At 43.4% G+C, this 20,142-nt stretch overlaps 1 protein-coding gene across 2 annotated transcripts in view; it reads right to left on the bottom strand.

The window, feature by feature from the left end:
* Positions 1 to 20,142, bottom strand: part of LOC102576723 (transmembrane protein 263) — a 313,136-nt gene that overhangs the window by 107,285 nt on the left and 185,709 nt on the right. Inside the window, exon 2 of one of the 2 annotated variants that reach the window (XM_019476766.2) lies at positions 11,253 to 11,347. The exons of the other annotated variant lie outside the window; for it this stretch is intronic. Within the exon in view, the coding sequence (XP_019332311.1) occupies positions 11,253 to 11,268 (16 nt within the window). The 5' untranslated portion in view covers positions 11,269 to 11,347. The remainder of the gene's footprint in view (positions 1 to 11,252; positions 11,348 to 20,142) is intronic. 2 annotated transcript variants of the gene reach the window in all.

The raw sequence follows: 20,142 nt of genomic DNA, 5'->3' as shown, positions 1-20,142 counted from the left end.
TCGGAGATTAGAGGGACAGGCACCGAGGGCCCAGAAGGTAGAGGAGATGGGAGTCCATGAGGGATGGTCATACCTTAAGGGGGCGATCCTCCAGGCCCAAAGGGTAACAGTCCCTGAGAGAAGCAAGGGGGTAAGAGTGCTCAGAAACCTCCTAGGCTCAGCAAGGGCATTCAGGAATGCCTGAGGACTAAAAGGGTGGCGTACAACCAGTGGAAGAGAGGAGCTATCATCAAGAAGAAGTACTCCTCCTCTGCCCGGGAGTGTCGTAGGGCTATTAGGAAGGCCAAGGCAGAGATGGAACTCAGGCTAGCGTCCAGGATTAAGAACAACAAAAAGTCCTTTTTCAAGTACATTGGGAGCAAGAAGAGGGCAATATAGGGCCCCTGCAAGACTCAAATGGTAATCTTGCGGCTACGCCAGACAAGAAAGCCGATATTTTTAACAGTTTCTTTGCCTCTGTTTTCTTGAACAGGTACCGGGACATCCCTCCTGCCAGAGGTAGGGACAATCTCGGGGACAGCTCTGTCAGGCCTTCAGTCAGTGCAGATGTAGTTAGGGATCTTCTGGAAGGGCTAGACATTTTTAAATCTGCAGGTCCAGATGCCCTCCACCCAAGCGTGTTGAGGGAGCTGGTGGGGGTCATTGCGGAGCCCTTGGCCCGGGTGTATGAGCATTCGTGGTCATCTGGCCAAGTGCCAGGGGATTGGAAATTAGCTAATGTGGTCCCCATTTTTAAGGAAGGGAGGAAGGAGGACCCAAGTAACTATAGGCCCAAAAGCCTCACCTCGGTCCTCGAGAAGATGTTGGAAAAAATCATCAAGGAGCACATCTGTAGGGGGCCAGCATGGGAGATCATGCTCAGGGGCAACCAGCATGGGTTCAAAGGCAGGTCCTGCCTGACCAACCTGATTGCCTTTTATGACCAAGTAACTAAATCCTTGGATGATGGTGTCACTGTGGACGTAGTCTTTCTAGACTTTAAGAAGGCTGTTGACACTCTCTCTCACCCCATCAATAAATTAAGCAACTGTGGCATTGATGCCTACACAGTTGGATGGGTAAAAAATTGGCTGATAGGGCGCACCCAGAGGGTAGTGGTGGGCGGGTCGTACTCAACCTGGCAAGATGTGAGCAGTGGGGTACCCCAGGGCTCGGTCCTTGGGCCCGCACTATTTAACATCTTCATCAGTGACTTGGATGAGGGGATTGAAAGCACATTGTCCAAGTCTGCTGATGACACTAAGTGGGGCGAGGTGGACACACTTGAAGGGAGAGAGAGGCTGCAACTAGTTTTAGACAGACTACAAAAGTGGGCAGATGAGAATAGGATGGGGTTCAATGTAGATAAATGCAGTGTGCTGCACCTTGGGAGAAGGAATCCACAGCATACATACAGGCTAGGGAGTTCCCTTCTTGAAGGCATAGAGGCGGAATGGGATCTTGGAGTCATTATTGACTCCAAGATGAACATGAGCCACCAATGCCAGACCACAGCCAGCAAGGCCAGCCATATTTTGTCATGCATCCAAAGATGCATCTCAAGCTGGTCCAGAGAGGTGATGCTCCCCCTCTGTGCGACACTGGTCAGGCCGCAGTTGGAGTACTGCATCCAGTACTGGGCACCGCACTTTAAAAAGGATGTGGCCAGCCTGGAGAGAGTTTGGAGGAGGGCCACCCGCTTGGTGAGAGGGCAGCAGGACAGGCCCTATGAGGAGAGACTGAGGGACCTGTTCAGCCTCGGCAAGAGGAGGCTGAGGGGGGACCTGGTGGCTGCCTACAAGCTCATCAGGGGAGATCATGAGCAAATAGGAAGAGCCCTTTTCTCTCCAGCACCACCTGGAATGATGAGGAACAATGGTAATAAGCTGATGGAGAAAAGGTTTAGGTTAGAGATCAGGAGGCAATATTTTATAGTTAGGGTGGCCAGAATCTGGAACCAACTTCCTAGGGAAGTGGTCCTCACCCCTACCTTGGGTAAATTGAAAAAGAGGTTAGATGATCACCTGTCTGGGGTCTTGTGAACCCAGCATTCATTCCTGCCTGTGGCAGGGGGTCAGGCTAGATGATTTGTTCAGGTCCCTCCTGACCCTAGCTACTATGAAACTGTGGAACTATGAAAAGGATACTGCCATTAGCCACTGCAGTTTTATGTTGTGCACTCTCAAATATTTCTTTAAATTATAATAATAATACTAACATATGACTGTGTGTATTTATGGAAAGCAATATATTTTACAAAGCTCCAGAGAGCTAATTAAATATTTACTAAATAAGAATATTTAGTATTTAATAACGGTTACTAAAGAATGATGATAAAATATATATATATAACTGCCACTTTGCTGATGCTTCCTAACATTCATTCCAGCTGAACAATATCCTACAGCTTGTGATACCAGAAATGTAGCCTGGTGTTTGTCTAAGAGGATGTGCAAAGTTGTGTGGTTAGTGCTGCTATTTTATAGAATTTCTCAGTGCTGTTTTAACAGTGGTTAAAAGTTAATTGAAACAAATTCTTAATAAATAGTAATGGGTTTACCTTCCCACCCTCAGGGGCTGGTGGGAGGATTAGTCGATATTTGTTCACTGCTTTCAAGATGGGAAATGTTGTATGAACACTATTATAATACTCTTACAAAAATATGCTTTAGCAGCTTACCCTTGTCTGTAATTAGATTCAGTGATCAGATTATACTTTGTATTACACTGCCATTTTCCTTTAGCAACACAGAGCAAGCGACTCCAGGGGGCACCTATGCCCCCTTAAAGACTTTTTTTTCAGCTAACGACCACCAAATAAACTAATCGTATCCAAAGAAAATGGAGTATCCTGCAGATATACTTAAGTGCAAGGAATGCCACCTCCACCCTCTTTCTTCCACTGACTAGGCATTGAGAAATTAGCTAATGATGATGATATAATAATGGAACAGATGCTCAACATAGCTCAGTGGCTTTATGCATGGATAACCCCACTGACAACTTCCCATTCTGGCCCCTCCAAGCTTCAGCTGGGTACTCAGGTGAACTTTGCTGAAGACCACAGAGCAATCTGTCTTTACTTTTCACAGACTGGTCCCAGAAAATTGACAGATTATGTCTCACATGCTCTGTATTAAATTTACTCTGTATTGCTCTCTCCTCATCCTTTATGCAACTTTGGATAACGATACTCAGAGGCTTATTTCTGACAGACACAGACAGTGGTATACTGGGACCATAAAAGTGGAAGTGAAATGGATGAGGAAAGAATAGACAGACCGGCTCCTCATGGAGATATATGACACTAAATATGAGATAACATACCCATCAATTTAAGAGAATTGTTTCAGGAGTGGGACAACTCAGAAGGAAGTTGCTGATGTGGAAAATGATTGCATTTGCACCTTTGAGGACCTGGACTGAGCTTTGGTGGCTCCGGCACAATTAAATCAGTCTACTGGGCCTCTCACAAATGGCTAGGAACGATTTGTTCACATCACAAACTCACTGCTCATGAATATGGCATAACCTAGAATCCAGAGAAGCCCAGGAGGGGAAATGACACCATGCTGCTAGTCAAGATTGAGCTGAATTAGCACTTGCATAGTTTATGCCATGTAATATACCAGGTTCTAACTGGCATTGGAAGCTCCGATTAACATGTACAAAATATACCTAGACTAAGATGGGGTGGGGGAGGGAATAAAGAACAATACAGAGGGTATAATATGGTATGCAAAAATGAAAGAGAAAGGGATGTCTGGAGATCACACTCCTGAAGATCGGAAGAGCAGGAGGAGAACAGGATTCTGACAAAGGCTCTCTGTTTAGTTCTTTTTTAATAAAATCCAACTTCCAATGCTCTAACCCACAGGAAAAACTGAAGAAACGTTCCGGAGGCAGCCCAGATAATGGCCTTGGCGGCTAAGTGCGGGAGAGGCTCTATTCAGATTCTACACATCTTGTCTCTGCCACCCAGGGGATGCAAGAGGGAGGCTGCAGGGTATTCATTTCCAGTCATCGATAAATAAATAAAGTCTGCTTCAATTCCTTCAAAACAAGACAGAATTGTCTTAAACTACACAGCAGAGGCAGAGGAACTGTCACTAATCAGCCACAAAAGATAAACTTACTATTTTTGATACTACTGTGCTGAGTCCAATACAAGAATGAAAGCAGAATAGATTTTCTTTTCGGTGGAACAGTCATCAGTGAGCACAGGCAATGTAAGATATCTCTCTAGGTGACCCTCCGCTGATAAAGGGGGAAAATCCCATTCTTGCTTATATTCATATCTGCAAACACACTGCTCCAAGGTGGCACTGTGTGCCATTCTAGGATCTTTCAGAATTTCATACTGGTTTTCCAGGTGTCAGATGTAATCACCTTGGAGTAAACATGGCAGAGCTGACATTGCTCATTTCTGATCCTCCTGCTGATTCCCAATCTGGGGCAAGAAAGATGTCCACTGCCATCAAGTCAGCCATTTATGAATTTGTCATATGTCACATTTGCAGTCTTCCCAAATCCCCTACCAAATGGCGCGGTCACCTTTTAAATACATGGTCCCAAATGTAGGGCTTAAAACAGTGGTTTTCTTAATCTTAAATCAGTGTCAGCCTATTACTGATGTGTATAACAGCCAGCAAGTTAATGGACTTAAAGTGCCAAGGTATCGATGGCTGTGAAATGTAAGCTATTTATCCTGTAAATACTGGAACAGCTAAGGCAGCTCATCTCATTTCCATTTATTTGTTAAAAACCCTGGTGTAGGAAAGTTTTTGGCAGTTGGGAGTTCCTGTTGTTGGAAGGCACGTGGGATAAATTTGTGAGAGAAGGCATAAGTTGATAACACTCATCACCGGGAAACAAGGCAAGAGGACGGAGGTCCATGTAGGAGTCTTTAGTCCTCACCCCCCTCTCCCCTTCCCTGACCACACACAGTCTCCTTTCAACAATTGGGTTGTCTGAATGCCTCCCTTTCCACTTTAAAAAAAGACTTCCAGGATTTGCTGAGTAGGTGGTGCGTTACAGGAGATGCTCTTTCCCTTCTGAATCATTACACCTGCTAACGTGCAACTGAATCTGTGGCACTCCACAGCTGGATGGAGGTAGAGAGCAGAGAACAGATGCAGAGTACCACCAGGCTCCATTAATCACTAGGATGGGCAGCTTGGTAGGGACTCGGAGAAGACAACTGATGAACCCCAAATTCCTTCTGGTTCCAGGCAGTTGAATGAAGCATGTGGGACAAATCATGAGGATGCCTTGCAAAGCTGAGCAGGTCTCATAAAACTAGGTGTGGCGGCAAAGCGCCCCCACAGGCTAGTGAGGGAGAGAAGAGGGGACCCACAGACCCCAGACCAAGCCCCCAGAAGGGCATACGTACCGGCTGAGGAGCAGCGGGAGGAAGAGCCGCATCCGCGGCTGCAGCCGCGCGAGCTGCCATTACGCCGGCTCTGGCAACAGCTGTTCCCCGCGCGGCAAACAGCTGAGCCAATCCCAGCGGCCGGAGCGGCTGCTGCGGGAAGGTTTAAAAACGCCGGCAGGACAGGGAAGGGAGGAGAGCCAGGGAGAGAGAGTACGGGTGTGCTGCCCGTGCTGCAGGCTCTCGCACGGAGCGGAGAGGACCCCGCCTGCGGGTCTCAAGCAGGCAGCTTAGGCAAGAGCTGGAAGCCTTTCGCAAACAGCAAAGCGAAAAGCAGTCAGAAAGTGCACGCCAAGGCACTCTCTCTGCATCCTGAAGCGGCAGACGCCCAGGAGGCAGGGGAGTGCTCTGCGGACGGGAGGAAAGGGGAGAAAGCGGAGGCCCCAGGAGGGGGCTGGAACCAGGGGGAGCACCCACCAACTCCCCCCGATTCGGAGGAGTATTATCTGTAAGAGAGGAGAAAGGAGAAACCCCTCCCAGCAGGAGGGAGGACGACCGGGAACCGGGGAACCGGTCAGAGGCCATCATACTGGGCCTGGCAACATCGGGAATACATCGCCCAGAGGTTGGCGTGTGGACGGGGTGTAGGGGAGGCGGAGCCCCGTGGATCACCGCGTCCGATAACCGTGAGTAACACCGTCTATCGGGAGGCCCCACCCAGGATAAAGATCTCCACTGTGGAGCCCTCTGAAGGTAATTAAGTACATCCAAGTCGTGGCAGGCGAGTTGAGGGGAGGGGCAACACCCCGATAGGCCAGGCGGAGCGAGGCGCCGGCTCCACACTAGGATACCCAAGTCATTCTGCCATTGCTTAACCTCAAAAACAACTTTAAGAGAAAATAAAATAAAAATGGATTTTTTAGCCAATTAGTAGCACATAAAATAAATATTGAACTGCTTTGTCCAGACAGAAGCTTGTGAGTGCCCTAAAGCCTGTAGCTTAGTGATTCCAAGGCTCTGAACCATTAGGTTCTATATAACCTCTTGACTGAATTATCTGAGAAAAAACTGGAAGATAATCCCAGTGATTTCTAAGCAACACCCTGCTGAGTCCTGCATGCAATGCATGGACAGACTGGTGCAAGAGGTGGGATGGGGAAACATAGCCAGTACTATGCTACACTTTATTTTTCTACACTGTACAGAGAACTGTTGGGAGTGGGGTTTTTTAAACACCTTATTATGCTTTGCCACTTGCCCAACAAAGGGGCAGCCCTCTTTCTTCCTTGTGCTTGGAATGGCCACTCCCATTAGCTAGCAGCAGACTTAATGCTTCTGTTGCCATTTAAAAAGATTCCACCATCTTTTACTCTTTTCATGCATTTTGGGAAATGCCCCCAGTACTCAGTTTTCCTGAAACTAGGATTTTTTGTTTTTCAGTTTATAATTTTGCATGTTCAAATTCACTTAATAAGGAACTACTTAATGCACAAAACTATGAGTATTAGATGAGTGCCCCCTTTTTACAGATGGGGAAACCACATCAGACATGGCCTCTAATTTTGAGTGTCCAATATTTGACATGTGGGCCTGATCTGCGTCTGAAATTGGAGTCACTCAGGCCCTCTGACTTCAATAGCTGCTGTGGTCATCTCTCAACATCTTGCTCAGTGACTGAGGCACCAAAAACTACGATTTAGAAATATAATCCTAAAACCAGCTAAGAGGATGTCTAGGCAGAGACAAAGGAATACTAGGAGTTCATTTACATTAACTATTCCCATATTGCTGGCACACATGGAGCTGTATTAGTCTGGAATTTAAAGAAAATACCAAAATACATGAAGCCAGTATCTGCGAAACAAGAACCTCTTTTCGTCCGATGCTAAAAATCTTTCCCTTCTTTTTAGCCCACTTACAACTTTCTATTGTTTGGATCCTTGTAAACTGCATTTTATAAAATCAATGCTTTTCTTCTTTCAAAAAATTAGAAGCTTGTTCTCCTTTCACCTGTCCTAACCATTTGTTTCCTGACTTGATGATGATGTTCCTTGGAAGCATGAGCTAACATCTGGGTATGAGACGCTCCAAACTGCCAATGCTAGTCAGACCTCGGGAGTATTTTCTTCAGTCAAAGCCATAGTTCCCAACAGCACTCCACCAGTGAGATGGAAAGGCAGGCTCCTGCCTCCCTCACCTGACGTCACCAACCCCTTCCTTTCGCTCAGGTTTTCTTTCCTTAAGGTTGGAAATTTTTAGGCTAGTCAAAATGATACAGAAGTTAAACTAAAAGTGAATTGAGAGTCTCCACTCTATCATTAACTTCAGGTCATTTCTTTAGGAATTTTTAAGAATTTGAATCTCTCATGCAACATCATTAAAAAAAACAAATGGGATCCAAAATCTCAATACAAATCACACATGCTTCTGAAACCTCATAAGGCTCTTCAAAATCACAGATTTTTGCTCCTTCATCTCACCAAAGATGGATCCCCTCCCCTAGGATCACCCTTGCAGAGTTTCCTGAAGGGTGACATTTGGGCAGTGACAGACCAGGTTGTGAAGTGAGTTTCAGAACTGAGGGCCTTATGCTGAAATTGCTGTGCCTCTACCTACCTCTGATTAAACCAACTGGCTGCTAACTTAGTTAAGGGCATCTGTTGATCTCACACTCCAAGCTTTAACACTATAAGGGTTTAGGCACAACACAGAGGAACCAGCACTGAATCAGAGAGCAGAAGTAATTTATTGACCTGCCTTCAGGTCTGGATGAAAGTGAAGGGAGTAGGCAGTGCAACAGAAATTAGGCATTGAGTTGCTACTGACAGAAAAGATGTAATGGTTGGTCTAGGAGGACCAGCTCCATAGATACTGTATTGACAAAGTAAGGGAAGAGTGTGTTCTCAAAGTCACTTGGACCAAATTTTGCAAGAGATCATTTATTACACCTTTAAAAATCTCTTCTTTAAAACAAGGCATCATCATGGTGGTAACCCTAGGAGGAAGGGGTTTGATGCAACTAGGCTTAATACCTATTGAGAACATTTGGTTGTACTTGGGTGCCAGTAATACCAGATTCCCCTCCTTCCTGAGATGCACTACACAGAAAGATTGTTTCAGCCTCTCTGAAAATCCCACATCCAAAGCCTTAAAGGTCCCCAAACTCCCTGTGAATACTGACCCAGTCCTATGTGGCATATGTAGATACCCCCCAGGCAGTGAAAGGCCTTAGGTATGGCTATGACTAAATGGTTACTTTGCAGAGCGGGAAGGAAAAAATAGGCTGGAAAGGAGGGAAAGAAAAGTAAGATGCATTCTCTGCCATTAATTTTCACTCATTTTTGCTCACTGTACTGAGATGTTAAGATTAACAGAGCAACTCGCTTGCTCACTCCCACTGCCCAGTCCTCAACTGTTCTCCCATTCATTTCTCAGGAACAGTTTCCCTTGCTCATGTGGCTAACAGAACTGAATGGGAAAAAGCTACTAACAATAAATGATCTCTACCATTATTCTATCAGGTCTTGAGCTCCTGCTCTCCATCATAGGGCAGCCAAGTGCTTCCTCTGGAGGTACAGAACAAACACAAACATGTTCTGAATTCAAGCCAGAACATGTATTTGCATAATATGTTATTTGTAGAAGAGCCGATGAATTTGTGTTTCCTATAGCCTAAGAGAGAGTAGAGGTGCCAGAGACACAGGCTTGGCATGGAGAGTTCTCTGCATTTCACACTTAACCCTCACAAGATTTCTAGATGTTGTGATGTTGGCTTATTTCTTTTTACACAGTAGGAGGTCAGAAAAAGGTCCAAGCATGTGACCAGCGGAGGCAGCAGCAGGAAGACTGCCAAGAACCCATGTGACAACAGCTTCAGGACTTTCAGCGCCTATTGCTGCTCATTTTGTGCTCCCTTATTCCTTGCTTCTTGTTATGCTCTCTGACTCGGCAATCCTCTCTTTCCAACTCAGGACAGATACAGAAGCATGGGCCACTGAGGGGCAGAGGATGACAAGGGAAAGGGGTGAAAAAGCCAGACCAAGAAAAACCACACAAGTTGCAAGGTCAAGGTCTCCAGTGGCTAATGAGTGATCCAACATTGGTATGATTCCTCCAGCAAGACAATTTTTATGTCGTCTTGGCAGGAGTCCAGAGTCCCTTGCCTGTATGTTTATAAATGCTTATTCAAACTTGCAGAGAAAACAGGCAAACTGTACTACCTAAACTGCTGCTGTCACCTGTTTCTAAATACCTTCCCATCAATAAAAAGTTAAAATTAATTTGGGGGAAAGCAAGAATACTGTTGCCCAACAAATCAACCTTTCAGTGGAATATCTACACCTCTGGGGGGCAAGGGGGAGGACAGACTTAATGTCCCAATAGGCTCCTAACTGGTCCCAGGCATGTATCTTTCCAAACAGAAGTAAACATAACCAGGCTAGAATTTAGGGGAAGAATCAGACTGTTTCTTGAGTGCTCCTGGTCATTCTAAAATCCCTAAGTAGGTTTACCTGGCTTTCCTTACAGGCTTGGAATGCTAACACCATAAACAGCATGGTGTTCACTCATATAGGAAGAACATTTATTGCACATTAAGGAGATGGGTTTGACTTTACTTACATCCAGCAGGAAAATTCATAAATTGGATTGCGACCCCTGCTGAAGTCATTTCATTCCATAGACTGAAGACAATGGTATGGCCACATTCTCTTTCCCTTCTCTATTATCTTTATTAGCCATTCACAAGCTAAGCAACACTTACTATGCTCATGAGACGACCACCAAAAGACACAAAAGGGAAAAGTCTACGATCTGAACATTTCTTTTGCACACATCTAATTACAAATTAACGTAGTCTTTCATCAGCAACTGTCTCTTTTCTGTTTGCACAGCAACCAGTACAATAGGTCTTTGGACACTCTCATAATGTATTTATTTACCACTACTAATACATATTGCATAGAAAAACTTGAGAATGTTACCCAAGTGGATATGATGCAGCAATTGATATTTGAGTTCTCAGCGAGCCAGGAATTATGGCTCTGACAGGTATGAAGTGTCCATTCACCTCCAGGGGTGGTAACTCTAAAACCTACCGCTCTGTACAAGCTGTACACTGACCCTAATATGTTGCCCCCCTTGCTTGCTATCACCATCTTGTATCTGATGAGACATAGAGCTCCCTCAGAGTGTCCTGTTCTGAGTCTAAGAGTCATATCTTGATCTTCCTTTCACTGGGAAAGGGCTGTGGTCTGCATAGTAAGACCATACCCAGCAGCCTTGTAGAGTTGGCTCCTGTCACCTTCGCTCCCAACAGGATCCTCTATATAAACTGTGCCCAAGGGACCTGATCTGTCTTCATTTATCTCTTGCCTGTAAAGTGAGTCCTGTGAGTCCTGCCAAGTCCCCAGATCTTGCCTCCTGCTAAGGACACTATTTCTGAAGATCTGGTGGAATCAAAAGCTTCCTGGAATATGCTGCTTCAGAACTAAAAACATTAGCACTGCTGCATTCTGTCTAATGTGTGTTTTGGTTTGGAGGCAACTAAGAAGTTCTCCATTACTAATAAGAAAAATAATTAAGACCCCTGACAAGGCCTAACAGCACACCAACACGGGGCAGAGCACAGCAGGAGCAACTGTCCCCATGGGAACTGGCAAGTACAGAGCAGGAGAGAATAAGAACTGTTTGAATTAACAGAGAACATTTGCTCTAAATAAAAGCTATTTTGAGGAATTAAAGCAAACAAATGTCAGCTCCATGCAGCGTCGTGTTGGAATGTGATGTGCTGTAATGTGTTGTGACACTTCATAAATTAAAGCTTTTTCTTCTCCCCCGAGGGGAGAGAATTCAAGTGCCGTCAAGCACTTGAATGTGGAAGTTCTGCAGGTTTGACACTTACCATTTTGTGATTCCATTGATCCTGCAAGTCAAAACACCTCTGTCCCTAGTCCTCAGACTGTCCATGTCCTCCTCCTCCCACCTGAAGGAGAGGACCTACAGACAGGATGCTTAGAGTTAGTACAACTTGTACATAGTTCCCATCTCAAAGCTGTCAAACTCTTGCTAGCACTGAACAGGGCCTTTTGATTACTCTGTACTTTGAAATGAATTGATGTCATACATATGCAAATTATCTTAAATTCATAAATTGAGACCTTGGAGTGATCAATGTTATGAAAGGATACGCAAATACATCATTCCATGTTAGCTGGCATGATGCAAAGGTAAAATAGGGGAGTAAGCAGGAATGAGTATTTATGGGCTCCTTCGCACTAGCTGTTTAAACACACACAGGAAACCCTCATTCCAAAGCTACAGTGGAACACTGCTTTGTGAAAAATAATACAATTCTGCTTATGCCATAGGAAAGGAGTGTAGCAACTGTGGTGGCCAATGTATTTATTATTTTCAAATAACTTTAGAAATAAAAAAAATGGAGAAAGAAACAGAATAATAAGATTAAGAGAAATATGAAAGAAGATCTAGAGGATCCTGCTTGTAAGAACAATATATTGCTTTGCTTTAAAGCAATTTTCAATCATTAGTTGTAAAGTGCCAACAGTGAGCTCTGTGATATAATGGTATACAAACATCAAGAGAGCTCCTGCCCTGGAGAGTTAACCAGCTGAGAAACCAGTACAGAAAGAGAAGACCACTAAGAGAGATTGAGGAAGAAGCAATTTTAGCTATGTTATTCCATCTTAAAAGCTATGGAACATGTAAATTTAAAATAAGACTCTCCAGGAAGAAATCTTTAAAAGGAATCTGAACTAAGCTGACACTGAGGCTTGGTGCATTGTCATGACAAGTTTTGTTTCATGCTGCAGGAAAGAAGGCCCAGCAAAGAGTGGGAATTATTTATGCTAGGATAGGAAATAGTTATAAATATTAACAAATTGCACTTCAAATATCTCCAAGAGGTAGGCACCATTTCATATGGGCATAAATTGAGGCAGAAGAAAAACAACAATGCAGGGCATAGTATATATATGGCATATTAAAAGTGTTTTAGAAACATTTGAAAGACAGCCTTGTTCAATTGAAGGAGTCAGTCATAGCCAGCCTTGGGATTTGACATTTTTTCCAAAAACTGTTCTAGTTTCTTAGCTGGGTCTCTGGAAAAATTCAAGGAAGACTACCCTTAAAAGACATCTGAGGTCTTATTTATCTGAGGTAGGATGCTGGTAGGTTAGGACCCAGTATAGCTTCTAATGAAGGCAACAGCAGAACTCTGATTAACTTCAGCAGAAGCAGGATTGACCTGTTCAATTAGAACTTTGCAACGTAGAGCAGACATGCTCAGTAAGAATGATGGATGCTTCGACATCAAGTGTTTGATCTTTTGTCTACACTCTCAGTAATCAGGGACACTTTGCTCCCACTTCTGTGCTCTGACCACTAACAGATAAGACAGATGCTCTCACAATGTTCTCAAGGGAACATTTCAAAGTTTTAATGGAGGTGTCAGCTGTTCTTTATAAGCTGAAGGCAATGACACTTCATTTTTGAGATACAGGCAGTTTCTAATTTATAAATATGAATACAGAAAGCATGCAAAAGCACCACTCTGCTTCTCTTTGCACACAGGCAATTTAGACAGCTGAACTGATCTGTCACCAAGCTGAGATGAAAGTCATTATGCCCATGCTGAGACCTTGCTTGCCTAACTTCAGTCCAGAATGAATCGGAATCACTATTTTCTAACTCCCTCAATATGCATAGATAGGGCCAGTGCAGATATGCTGACAGGTCCTTCATTATAGCTAGAGGGGTGTGGCTATAATTAAAACAGACAAACAAACAAACAAAAACAACCCTTGAATCTAAAGCAGTGATGTCACTTGCACATAGATTATGCACAACCCTCTCACACAACTATCAGGCACAATGCCCCCAAATATCAAGAACATCCTAACCTATCGCAAGCAAAGCAGGAGGCTGAGGGCACTGCCAGTGTCCTGCTGCTGCAGCACAAATCCAGTTGAGGTCAGTGATGAATGACCAAAAGGCACTGTCATCGGATAGCTTTCAAGTGGTCTGTATGTTCTAAGTGGGATGCTCTCAGTAGTCCCAGTGGTCTTGCAGACACAACGCAGTTGCTGACCTTGTTGAAAGCTGTAACAGTAGTGGGACATGTAGCTTTCTGGAGTCCAAACTTTCTCTTTACTGATCTCATCATATACTTATTTGACAAGACAAAAAAGACAGATACTCCAATGTAAATAAATAAATGTTAAGGCTAGGATACAATGCACAAAGATTGGGAAATTCAATTTTGCAATTCCCAAAGCAACTGTAACTCCCTTCTTCTATTGATGTAATATTTTGATTTATTGTAAAGATGGGTCATTGACAATTTTAAAAAAATATGTATGATGTGACTGGGTTAAATAGAGTTACAGTGAAAGCAATAACTTCTGTGGGTCTGGTACTCAGCAATGCCTTTCCATTAGTAGGGAAGACTCAGATTTAACTTATTTTTCGAATGGTCTTTTTCAAGATCAGCAAAGGATGCATTCTTCACCAAGAGTTGAAGCTAGCACAAGCAGAGTGTGAAGTCAAAAGGGTTATAGAATTCTTAAAACATCTAAACTATCTAAGTTGTACAAAGCCACGGTTAAAAAAACCTGGAATAACACGGGAATGAAAACGCAGGTATTTTTAAACATTCAGAAAGGTGTCTCCCGGGACGAAAAGAACAGGGAAATGTCAGCCCCTACCCAGCAAATGGAGTGGCTGACCTCATATACCTGGGATAAAAACCAAGAGAGTAGGAAGATCAAAGGGGGCCCGGTGACCCTTCTCACCCATTGGCATTTCATTGATGGGTCTCAGCTCCTTCTGAGTCCAGAGTATTCTCATTTAACTGTGCAGCTCCTTGTATCTAGCCAGAAATCTTGAGTGGGGAAAGGAAGTACTAAGGATAACGGCAACATGCATCCCACTATCTAAACTCCACCTGCAAACATCCAGCCTGGAGTTGCTGAGGCTCTTAGGCTAGGGACAGACATTACACATAAACAAATTAAAGTGATCAGAAACTGGTTTAAACTTGTAACAGAACTGATGTTCAGTGCACATAAACTGGTTTGAAAATGGATTAAACCAGTTTGAGATAAACGTGGTCGAATGTAGTATCAGACTTAACTGATTTGGGTCAAATTGGTTTATGCAACGTCTGTCCCAGACCCCTTGCTGGTTTACGTTAAGCCAGACTCCCCCAGCATCCCAGCATGCTCTCTGGGCTGGGTGAGGCTCTCTGCTCCAGAGTAGAGCTGGCCCTTCTCCTCTGCTCCCTAGCTGGAGCTCTGCAGAGACTGCAGGTGTCTGCCTGGCTTCCCCCTGCTCCCCCCTCTCCCTCCCCCATCCCTGCTAAGCAGGGATTCCCCGTCCCCTTTCCCTTGCACAGATGCCTCTCAGCATTAGCTAGCAAACCGCATGCTGGCTATGGTCCATGCTGTGGCAGACAGGACAAAGGCAGAATCAGCAGGTAGCTGGTAATGTCCCTCTGTCGTTTTCTTAATGGGCTGATAAACACTGAGTTAGGGCTGATAAACATTGTGTTATCAATTCCCTGCTAGGCTGATGGGGGGGTGGGGACAAGAGCCCCTCCCTAATCAGAGCATCCTGCAGGGACCTAGCCATGCCCCCCCCTCAGTTCAGCGCTGTGGAAGTAAAGGAAGGGCTGCTATAGTGCCTCCCTGGCTTCTAGCCTGAGCCACTGCAGGCATCTGCCTGCATTTCTGGGACGTCTGTGCAGTTACAAACTTATTCAGCCTAGCCAGGTTAGACTAACCTGCAAAGATTGAATCAATCTCAGGCTTTTTGAATGAATGTCTGTCCGTAGCCTTAGATGCCTCAGCAGGCAAAGTCGATTGTATTTCCTAGATCCCTACTGGGCAGATCTGGCTAGAAACTGATGATTTAAAATAAAGTTTGCCTAGCCATACCTAGAAATTATAGCTACACATTCTCCCCTTGGAAGCCTTATTGTTTTAGCCCAGGTGATGCCACATTGCTGAATAGGGATTTTTTTTAAACAGTTGAGTGGCTATCAGTTTAGAAATGGAAGTCACTCCCTGTTGTGTGTCCCTAGAGGAATACATACTGACTCTGCCCTTGAAACTAGAATGAGTGTCTGCGTCCTGAAATCTTTTACATTTTCAGCATCCCATCATGCCTGGGGTTGATTTTTGCTAGGTGGGCCTTAGGTGTGCTGCTCCATCCCAGCTCCTATTTCTCAGTTTTTAAACTGCTACTGGATATTTGTTCCACGTAATTATTTTAGCATAATCACCCACATTAACATCCTGTCAGGTTCTTGTAAGTTTTCAGAGGGTATTTATGCTCTCTTTTTTTAGAGGATTTATTTCCTCCTGTATGTGTGGCACCTTATCTGCCTTGCTGTAGGAACATGACAGCAGCTTAGAAGCATTATTTCTCATATTCCTTTGGATATTTAAGATTTTATTCACTTCTGATATTTCATTGCTTGTCTTGCTTGCTTGAAAAATTATGTGCAGTTCAAACTATTGTCTAAGTTAACAGTGGAGAAGACGCAACCTATTTTAGGTCAAGCAAATTGCAGCAGTGGGCAGCCCAGCTGGGCTTCTCATCTCAGAAGAGCAATAGTGAGCTATAGACAGCTTTCCCCAGGACTGTGGAGTGCCCCTGCTAGTCTCCTATCAAATCAAAGAGGAAAAGAATTTTATCTGTAATAAGCTCCATTTTCCTGAATCATTGAGGAGGAGGAGAAAGAAAATCATTCCTGTAGCATTTGGAAAACTTGAAGAGGTTATTGCTATGGAAACTGTTCCTAAATCATTGGCAGGAGGGGGGGGGGCAGGGACTAAGTAAGAAGAAACATGGTACATGGATTCAAAATTTTAACACTCTAAATTTAATCTGCACACCTCAGGCAGCACAATCTGTTGTGAATAACATCAGCAATTTGCCTTTGGTTTGGTATAAATAAAACCACAGGTAAGGGGTACTTAAGTTTAAATGCAAAAGAAGTCCAGTGTTGGAGGCAGAACCAGATTAGAGAAAAAAGATTAAACAAAAAATCCCTTAACCAGGTATGCTATATGTGGCAATGGGGGGAAAAAAACCAGAGAACAGGGGTAAGAATCATTCCTTCAGCTGAACTTGTGTGAAGTTTTCGGTGCATCTCATCTAAAATAGGAAGGAAGGAGGCTGGCAAAGTCTAATTTTTCCTAGGGCTCCCAGAGGGTAAAGTGTAACAGGCTGGAGAAAACTTTTAAAGGAGTAAAGCCAAAGAAGAGTCAAAATAAGTCAGGATGGAGAATTAGCTTTTTTTGCACCCTGAGCAGAGACAGCAGAGGGGAGTGACAGCTACAGCTAGGCCAGGAGCATGGGGGCTGTTCTTGCTGCATCCCCTCCAAGTCCGTGCCCAGGGCAGGTGCCCCAATTACCACCTCCCCTCACCCATAATTATGCTACTGAGTCAAGAACTTAGGATCAGCTCAATATTATTACACATGAATCCTACTCTGTGCATTATATCCATGTACATGTGCACACATGGAAGAGTTCTTTTTGATGCACACAAAGATTGTGGTCCCAACTGCAAAGTATTTAGGCACCTGCTCATTTTCCATTAATGCTAATGGGGCTTAAGCATGCACTTAAGTGCCCATATGAACTGAAGCCTGCATCACTATAGATGCATCCCCAGCAGTCTAAAAGATATAAATGAAAAACAAATGCCTACCCCAGTGTGATCACACCATTACGGTGGTTGATACCATAGTGTTTTGCTGAATGTGTTTCATTGGAAGGTACCAAGGAAATAAAAAGATGGATCATGGCAGTAAAAAAGTTTTCAAATCTCATAATTCCAGGAAAGTAAAAGCTAGGCCTCTGGGATAGGATTTAACAACGGCCTCTTAAACTGAGTTTGTTTCCTTTTTGGGTGCCTGAACGTTTGTAATCCCAAAATTCTGTTGCTATTCCTACCAGCTGGTGGAAATGAAAATGATCCACTACAGAATATCCGATCTCCAACAGCACAAAGAAAATGAAATACCAGCATGTATTAATCAGGCCCATCACAACAAGCTGTCTAAAAGCTGTGGGTGTGTTGCTTATTTTATTTTAACAACTCCCAACACTGCATTTTAGAGAGACCACTAAAAGGCATCACTGTAACGACCCCTCTGCGTCCCCTAGGTGGGAAAATCCAATGAAGAATAAACCATGGTAAAAGGTCCTTCCAGGAAGGCAGAGTTATGATGGAAAATTGTCCTGGGCTTGCAAGAGTTAAGCTAAATATTGGCAGTATATTCTCATTCAGTGTCTAAGCTTTGGCTTGAGGGGAATTTTCCAAATAAACTTGCAAGCTCTGCAGATCAATTTTCTACTTGGGTTTATCACTCAGTTTCTCTCAAACAGCCCTCACCATGTCTTGGTATATCTCTTCAGACATTTTTAGAGCTCAGTGCTATCCCTAAAACAGTGCAGGACCCTCTATTCCCTCTTTTCCAATATATGAAACTACATCTGGAGCTCTGGTGGCATCTGTAATTCTACCAAGAATATGTAGGAACAAAGGGCTATGAAAAACATTATCCTATGGCTCCAGCACTGCAGAGCATTCAGTAAAGACCCTGACTGTGTGAACACTCAGCAAGCATTTAAATGATAATATTACATTAAAGTGGCAGCTGTAGCCAAATAAATAATTGTGCACTGCCGCTGCTTATTGATTTATTTTCATATACACATGCACACATACATGCACACAGAGCTGAAAATTATTTGAGAAAATTCAAACTCTAGAAAGCAATAATGTACTCTAAAGTGAAACAGTAGGCTATTTAATAGCAGAGAGATAAACTTCGCTTAATAAAAATTAGAAGGGATGGAGGGAAGGCTCTTGAGATTTTAATCCAGTCAGTAACTACTACACAGATATCCTAGGCAAGGGAGGCAGGAAGCTTCAGTGGGCACAGGAAGACCAGATCACACAGACAAGAGAGCTTTCTGGTATTTAAAAAATAAATAAATAAATAAATAAAATCAAAGAGCAATTACTAGGGCTGGGAGATCTCTTGATGAAATGCATTATGATAGATGCAGAATGCTTCAGAACTTGTTGGATATTTAAGACAGGATGACCTTCAAATGAGTCCTCATCAGTTGTTATTTTTAGTTTCTATTAATGCAGGTATTCACACATGAAAAAATGTGTCACCCATACAAAAACAGAAAAACAGACGAGACAAATCAGAGTTTCCAGGATGAAATATTTAACAGTTACCATTGCTCATTTGCTTAATTTCTCCAAATTTAGTGATAAAGAAAGTGAGGCTCAAAAGGCTTAACAGACTGAACAAAGAGTCACTGGCAAAACCGGAAAAAGAAACCCAGTTGTTTTGACTCCTTGCCTGCTGCCCTATTTATTAGGCTCCTTCTTGCTTCCTGGCCATCTTTATCTTTAAGGTCAAGAGTTATGAAGACTACAGGTCCAGGCACGCCAGGGAGACCAGTTTCCCAAAAAACTGGACGGATGTTTAGACATTTCTTTACTACAATTGAGGACACAAAACTGTTTTAACCTGAGGTTCCTTTCATCTTCAAATGTGTTCTTTCTGTCTTCAAACAGGAAGCAAATATTGTTTTAAAATACAGAAGAACTCTGTCAACAGTTCACACAGTTGTTGATGAACAGGCAAACAACTGAATGATATGAGGCCTACCTACTTTCTTCTTTCTCCAAATTAGGTCTGAAGTATATTAAGCAAATAAGAGGAGGCTCTGTGGTTCCTACAAAGTTACCATATGCCTGATGACTTGATAAAATCCTTATTCCTTTTTAAGACAGAAATTCTAAGTATGCCTGGCTTAAAAAATGGTACTTACACAATTAATGAGTTCTGCTAAATATATAATTTTTTTGTAAATGTATCAAATCCTCACACATCTACTAACAAAAATCATCCCTATGTTTCCATATGGAAATCATTAATAACCTAAGGTGCTGAGGTTACAAAACATATATCTTTCCTTCTTGCAGATTTGGGGAAAGTTATCTTTCAGATGAAACAGTGATCCCTTTCACTGTTTAGCTTGTCTCATTATTCACCTGTTTAGAATCCAAACAGTGTGGTTATATCTTTCTGTTTTAATTTTCTGTTAGGACCAGTTCTCTCCAGTGAATTCCAGTAAGCCAGAACCATGAGAACTCCCAAGAGAAACTATGAATTAGGAGAAGGGCTGAGCCAGTCCACCACTGGAACTGCCTCCTCCTAAGTGAGCAAAAAGATCTCTTGACCCAGTCACCACCTTAACCACTTCTTGGTGCTTTTATGTAAGATGATGCTCCGGATACTGTGTGCCCCAATTTTCTGTTCATCTGAGATGGAGTTCTAAAGAAAGCTATTACTGAAACCCAGATCTGGTCAAGCTCCTGCTGAATGGACACTCACTAGACTGCTAGGATGGGATCTTATGTTTTAAGCCTTCTTCATCTGAAAAAGGTCCAGGCATTAAATTCCATTAGTGCTCTGGGATGCTCTGAGGGGCAGATCCTGTTTTGAATCCCCTCATGGGAGCTGAGACCTGTCATCTAAATGCCTATGCCCTGAAACTAGTGCTAACCCCTTAGGACTCCCCTGAGACTTAAATATGCAGGCTTTGAGAATGCTAGCCATGCAAATTACTCAGAGAACCTGCAAAGCTGGAGCTACAGCTGAACTTTGCAGAACATATGGCAGGTGCATGTGCACACACACACACACACACACACACAGAGCAATGAGATATTA

This window comes from Alligator mississippiensis, chromosome 2 (assembly GCF_030867095.1).
Source record: "Alligator mississippiensis isolate rAllMis1 chromosome 2, rAllMis1, whole genome shotgun sequence".
Classification (NCBI taxonomy): domain Eukaryota; kingdom Metazoa; phylum Chordata; order Crocodylia; family Alligatoridae; genus Alligator; species Alligator mississippiensis.
Note: the sequence above shows the minus strand (reverse complement) of the source record. Positions and strands in the feature narration are given on the sequence as shown.